Source organism: Sitophilus oryzae, unplaced genomic scaffold (assembly GCF_002938485.1).
Source record: "Sitophilus oryzae breed Bouriz unplaced genomic scaffold, Soryzae_2.0 scaffold_119_pilon_pilon, whole genome shotgun sequence".
Classification (NCBI taxonomy): domain Eukaryota; kingdom Metazoa; phylum Arthropoda; class Insecta; order Coleoptera; family Curculionidae; genus Sitophilus; species Sitophilus oryzae.
This window is the reverse complement of record NW_022145837.1, coordinates 1761450-1768689: the sequence shown is the minus strand read 5'-3', so window position 1 is coordinate 1768689 and position 7240 is coordinate 1761450. Positions and strand designations below refer to the sequence as shown.

General features: G+C 31.8%; 1 protein-coding gene across 1 annotated transcript in view; it reads left to right on the top strand.

The window, feature by feature from the left end:
• The window catches only part of LOC115891874 (zinc finger protein OZF-like), a 203506-nt gene extending 202844 nt beyond the window's left edge, over positions 1–662 (top strand). Inside the window, exon 13 of the mRNA XM_030912472.1 lies at positions 403–662. Coding sequence (XP_030768332.1) covers positions 403–484 — 82 coding nt within the window. The 3' untranslated portion in view covers positions 485–662. The remainder of the gene's footprint in view (positions 1–402) is intronic.
• The last annotated feature ends 6578 nt before the right edge of the window (positions 663–7240 follow it).

The following is a 7240-nucleotide window of genomic DNA, read 5'->3' as shown; positions in this document are numbered from 1 at the left end:
GCAAATGTAACGTTTGCGAGAGATTTTTTGCCAACAAATATATCTTACATAATCACATGCTGATCCATACGAATCAAAAACCACACCCCTGCGACATTTGTGGTAAAAAGTAAGAAATATTTCGCTTTTACATTGTATAGGGTGTGCCGAAATGTCCGCAACAAACGGGATTTTTTTATTATCGAGTTAATCGAAAAAAACTTGGCGCGCCCTGTATATATTGTTGGTCCAGTGAAGGAATACACGACTTCGACAGACCCCAACCATCAAAATACTGACAAAAATTGTTTTGGGGTTAAAATGACGGGATAACTGTCACAGTCATGGATTCTTTCGCTGGATAGACTATATCTATATATGATCCAAGCATAAATTCGAAGTTTTAATAAAATTCTTTTCCAGATTCCGATTTAAAGGTAACATTAAGAAACACAAAAACAGCTGTCATGGTAGTAATGAGCTCACGCATATAACTGTTAGCTAGTTATGCAATATGATCGAAAAAAAAACGGCGTCAGCGAGGGCTCTGAAATGCAGATCGCTATCATTTTATATGTAAAGTTATGTGGGGTATGTCATCGATCGTCATTGTTCCAAGCCAACTGGACGCAATCTTTTTTCGATGGTATGGTAGTTTATTATGAATAAATAAATAACGTTAAGAACTGTTGTTTTATTTGAAAAATTATTACAAACAAGAGTTTTGCTATATCTAAGTTTGAAATGGCCTAATTTTGATCAGGAGCATAGAAAAGCAAAGATATACATAAATTAACTAACCTGTCGCTCTTATATCGTATGATCGAAAAAAAAACGGCGTCAGAGACGGCTGGGGAATGGCAATGGATGATAATTTTGGCGAGGTCAATCTCTAGGCGTCGTTTACTAAAAAAATACATAAAACTTGTCAAAATTAACACCAACTATAGAACGATTAAAAAAGAATAGAACGTTTTTTTTTAGAACGAACAGAAATCTATTTCCAATTTTGAACTACACCATTTAAAAATAATTTTTAATCAATATAAAAATACATTACAATTGCCAAAAGCGCCACTAAAAAATAAAGATCAGTACGGGCCTAGAGTAAATTACATCTAGAGCTTGACCTTGTCAAAATTTATCATCGATTGTTATTCCCCAGACCCCACTGACGTTGTTTTTTATATTATTAATAACTAGCGTGTACCAGCGACTTCGTTCGCGTCGAATTAATCATTTATAACGGTGATGATAAAGCAAAGCAAGAATTTCCATTAACATACAAACTGGATAAAATTTTCTCACATTTATGTCGGCATGAGAAAAAACAATATGGCGATATTATTATATAACTTGCATGGTAATATTTGAGGGATAGTTTCATCTCGTTGGAATTTGACTTTTGAAAAATCCGTTTGCCAAAAATAAGCTTTTTACGTCAAGCAGAATCGTGGTTAAGAAATTACCCAACTTTTTGGAACACCCTGTATGATTTTTAAAAAAATTTCAAAATATGTAAAAAAACCAAATAAATTATGCTTGTCAAGCGTTTTCCCGAAAGACTAACCGTTTTTTAAATAACAAATATTGTAATATTTGAGGGGCGTTTTCACCCTCTTGGAGTTTGAGATTCGAGAAACCCCTCCTTACCGAACCTCTACACCCCACAGTCAATCCGTTTGCCAAAAATCAGCTTTAAACGTCAAGCAGTTTAAGCAGAATCGTGATTACTCAATGGTCATATTTTATGAAACACCCTGTATAAATTTATAAAAAATCTTAAAATATGTAAAACAACAAAATAAAATATACGTGTTTAAAAGTTTTTTCGAAAAACTCACCGGTTTTTAAATAGAAAATATGTTAATATTTGAGGGATAGTTTCACCCCCTTAGAATTCGAGTTTCGAAAAATCCCTTCTTATCGAACCTCTACACCCTAAAGTCGATCCGTTTTCCAAAAATCAGCTTTTTACGTCAAGCGCTTTAAGCAGGATCGTGATTAATCAATGACCAGATTTTTCGAAATACCCTGTATACATTTTTAAAGAATCTTAAAATATGTAAAAAAACAAAATAAAATATACGTTTTTAAGCGTTTTTCCGGAAACTTGACCGTTTTTAAATAAAAAATATTGTAATATTTGAGGGGGTGGTTTCACCCTCTTGGAAATGGAATTTCGAAAAATCCTTCTTATCGAACCTCTACACCCTAGAATCAATCTGTATGCCAAAATTGAGCTTCTTACGTTGAGTGGTTTGACCAGGATCGTGATTAATCAGTATGTTAGTCACTGAAGGATTTTATATATTAGTATAGTTGTCACAAAAACGACTTGGGCCGCTGCAATGTTGTCTCGTAATCCTGTTGTTAAAACATAACAGCTGTTTTTTTTTATATGATTATATTATTAAAAATTATTTTTAGCGTCTTTTGTTAAAAGTGAGAAATCTTCTTTTATATTATGCTCCTAATATAAATAATAATTAATAAGCTATTTCAAACTTATGGCAAAACTCTTTCTTGTAATGATTTTCAAATAAAACAATGCTTTTTAACATTTTTATTTATTCATAATTAACTATAACTAGCGTGACATAACTTAATCTTAACTCATCCAGAGTACTGTAAATATTCGTCTCATCTCTAATATAGACTGATAATTAAGAAATAATAAAAACAATAATATAATTTTCATGTAAAAAAACTTATAATATGTATATTTCTTATAATCCAATTTATAAAGATTCAACAGTTTTGAGGCTAGTCATCTCATTCCTACCATGACAGTTGACTTTATGTCTCTTAATGTTACCTTTAAATCGGAAACTGGAAAAGAATTTTATTAAAACTTGGCGAAATTCTACATAGATTGTATATAAATATAGTCTGTCCAGCGAAAGAATACATGACAGTGACAGTTGTCCCGTTATATTTACCCTAAACAATTCTTGTCGTTATTTTTATTGTTGTGGTCTGTCGAACTCGTGTATTCTTTCACTGGACAGACAATATATACAGGGTGCGCAAACTTTTTCCGAATTGGCTCATTTTGGCACACCCTGTTTAATCTAAAAGTGAAATATTTCGTACTTTTCTCCACAAATGTCGCAGCTGTGCGGCTTTTCTTTTGTATGGCTCAGCATGTGCTGATCTAAGTAATTTTGGCAAGACAAATGTTTCTCGCAAACGTTACATTTAGGTTTTTTCACGTGAATGTCCTTCTTCTTCTTCTTGTAATTACCGTGGTGATACTTTTTGTGATAATAGAGGCACTGCTTTGTCTTAAAATCTTTTCCGCAGATGTCGCAAATTATTTTTCTCACCTCTAGAAAATAAATCATATATTAAGTTCCTGATAGAAATCTAAAATTTCAACTTGAGAAGGCAAATTTTATGTATCTCTTCATTTTTATACAGGGTGTTCTTTAATGACGTGCCAATATTTAATGGGGTGATTCATGGACCGATTGTAAGGAAAAAAAACTTCATAATATGATATGAATGTATAACCTAAACATCTTAACGTTTGAGATACAGTTCGTCTGCTGGATCTGTGTTTATGAAAGGAATGCGGACAAAAAACATTTAAATAAACAGCAATATATTTTATACGTCGACTTGACGAGTACGTCACCGCAAATCGCTCCGCCCACTCATTTTATTGGCTACTTGCAAATTTGTCGAATTTTTATTGATGGGACGCGTCGTCTAATTTTTGACGAAAAACATCGAGAGAATATCGTTTCTGTAGCCACAGAACGGACAGACGTATTGTACAGGGTGGTAAAATTTTCTAAAAAAAAATTATTTCATAATAAATCAGTCTAATAACTCAACAGTCGAAGCAAAGAGCTTGTAGCTTCCCTGATAAACAATTTAAACGAATAATCTTCATAATGGACTAGTTTTTGCCAATATGTAAAATAAGCTATAAAACAAATAAATCAGTTAATTGCTAAAATATTAGTTATTAAATTAAAAATAAAACGTAAAACTCTTTAAAAAATTATATAACAAATATATTGTTTGTCAATTTTAAATTAAGGTTCATCTCATAAATTCATCACAATTTGGCAGCGCTGTCGCCATCGCTTGTCACTCAAAGTTAATCACGTGCAAAGTTCATCAGTTGCGCCCCGGTGGTACGAAAGTACTACCATTGCACGCAGGCCGCTATCTCCCGTTCGGGACTTAATATCTAACCGACATTTTCCGACAAGTCGGAATTAACTATCTCTGCGTTGTGGTTGTCATTTTGTGGATCTGCTCCAAGAACAGTAAACTAATAGGATTGCTCATCCTCATAAGACGTACGTTCGCCTCTTCCCGCGCTTCAGCTGACAGTTGTGACGTCATTGTAGTCCTTGTCAAAGCCTTCGTGGCCTTGTCATGATAGTGTGTATTATTAGTTGCCTATGGTAAACTTATAAAAATAACAGCTGAGAAATTTTGAGTTAATTATTTTGTCAATTTTAAATGTGAAAAAGGTGTCTTTAAAGTTTTTAGAGCTATAGAGTGTATAAATACGTTCATTTTGTGTTGTGGATTGTGACAAAGTGCATACTAAGTGCCCACGATTTTGTTTATTAATTATTTTAAAGCAAAATATGGAAGTACTCAAATAAGTAAGTATTTTCTATACTGCATACATATAAGGTGTTTAAATAAATAAACTAAATAATGAACGTTTTGCATTCGGCAACCAATAATGCACGTGTGTGTATTATTGGTTGCCGGATAAGGACTACAATGACGTCACAAAGCGAGTAGTTTTCGCATGCACCTGGCGGACACTTTTGGCTGAATGAACAGTACTATTCGGTTAACTGTTCTTGGATCTGCCCAAGCTCACCTGATGATGGAGTAGGGCTCCGAAACCGGTAGTGAGAGCAGGTTGACCCACATTATGACAAACACAGCGTAGAATTAAATTTCTATATAAGCAGTAAAGTGGCAAGAATCCTTATATAATTTGATTATAATTTTATTATATACCTACACTGCAAGAAATTTGTTTTCTATATGAAAAAAATAGATTTTTTTAGAAAATTTTACCACCCTGTATCTCAAAACAGTTTAAAACGTTTAGAACTCATATTTCTATTAAGTTTTTTTCTTAGTTTCTTAGAATAGGTACAGGAATCACCCCATTAAATATTAGATTATCCTGATAATTATTAAGCCATTTCAAATTTATGGCAAAATTCTTTCTTGTAATAATTTTCAAATAAAACAACAATGGTTTTTAACATATTTATTTATTCATAACAAACTATAACTGGCATGAAATGGCTTAATTCTCATCCAGAGTATTTCGAATATTCGTCTCATCTCTAATACAGAGTGATAATTAAAAAAAAATAAAAACAGTATAATAGAATATATTCATGTAAAAAAAACTTATATGTATATTTCTTATAAAACAATTTACAAAGACTCAACAGTTTTATGGCTAAATTCATTACTATAATGACAGGTTGCTTTATGTCTCTTAATGTTACCTTTAAATCGGAATCTGGAAAAGAATTTTAATTAAAACTTAGCGAAATTCTTCACAGATCATATATGTTTGATATCAATTAAACTTTTAGTAACGTAATCGAGGGCGCGATTTTTAAATTCATTGTTGCCAACCATGGACATATTCGGTGCCGGGCTGACTAACTAGAATTTAAATTTCGCGCTGCGGATTCAGGTGGTAGCTCTGCTGTAAAAAATGTCAAGTTGCCACATTTTTTATTTATTTCCTGACATTGTCATTCTTTTTGACACTTGAGTTTTGTATTACGAGTTTTTGTTTTAAATAAATTGTATTGTGGTACGTTTAAGCTTAAAAAATGTTTACTAGCAGACCTTGCAGTCGAATATTGTTCTTTTTAGAACTTCTTTTAGTGCGAAGTGTACAAGATAGCTTAATAGCCGTAAAAAACTTATCGCAACTTTATTCGAATATTTTAAACGGAAAGTAATGGTCATTTATGTCGCTTAAGTGCCGTTAAGAAAATGGGTTTTGTTGATATAAATAGAAACTGTTGAATATGTGTATGATTAATTTATTTTTATTTCCTAAAATATTTTGATTAAAAGAAAATAAAGTGGGCAACGCTGTGCCGGTCAAGCTTAATCACGTGACTAAAAGTTTATTTGATATGAACTATACAGGGTGGCGCACCTCATTCGCCTCGGTCGATTATACGAAAACGGAAAAATGTAGAAACAAAATATTTTATGGGTACAGGTGGGAAGGCAATGTGCATAATTTAAAATTATTTTTAAATGTACAGAGTGTGTCAGAACTAAGATCCATACCAAAGTTATGTTTTTTCTTTATTCCATTTTTGGATTCTTGGGCATAAAATAAGGCATTTATTATAAGGGTTTAATATGTTTAAAAGCTTTGGTTTTTGAGATATTTAGGGGAGTTAGCCTGAAGGGTTTATGCTCCAACATATCCAAATAGGAATTTTCTTAACAAACGTTCCTTTGAAGAACAACTTTTCCTATTTCGCAGAGCTGATAGTGTGGTATATGAAAAACCTATTAGGCAGAAATCTGTTGTTAGAAGTGAAGAAAAAGAATTTGCCTTAATCGGTTCTTTTATAGAAAATCCAATATTTCTAAAAATCATCCTAATATAAATAAAAAAACTACTTCTTTATTTTTCTTGATAAAATAATAAATACTTACTTATTAAACTATAGTAGGAAAATTAAATAAAAATAAACTGTTATAAATTTAAGTAAAGTCCATAAACTAATACCGATTTTGAAAATGGCTAGTAAGTGTCACTAGAAAATTGCCATGGCGACACCAGCCATCTTGATTACAATTTTATTGAAAAATCGCTTTTTATTCCAAATCTGAGCCACATAGGTATAGAAAACCCTAATACAGTTTGAAAGAGCATTTAAATCTGCTTCGATTTATTTAAAAAAATACAGGGTGTTGTATTTGAAATAACGAAGTTTTTATGTAAAATAAATATTTAAAATAGACAAGCAATTTTTGAGACCCCTGTATACGTTTAAGGAAGCAATAATTTTTTTAGTAAAGTTTATTTCCCCGGCTTCAAAGTCAACACTAGAATTAACTCTGAAAAGTAATGTACAGGGTGTTGACAAACTTTTTTATTATAGCATGCATATTTAAATATATTTAAATATCTCAAAAACCAAAGCATTTAAACATATTAAACCCTTATAATATATGCCTTATTTTATGCCCAAGAATCCAAAAATGAAATAAAATACCGGGT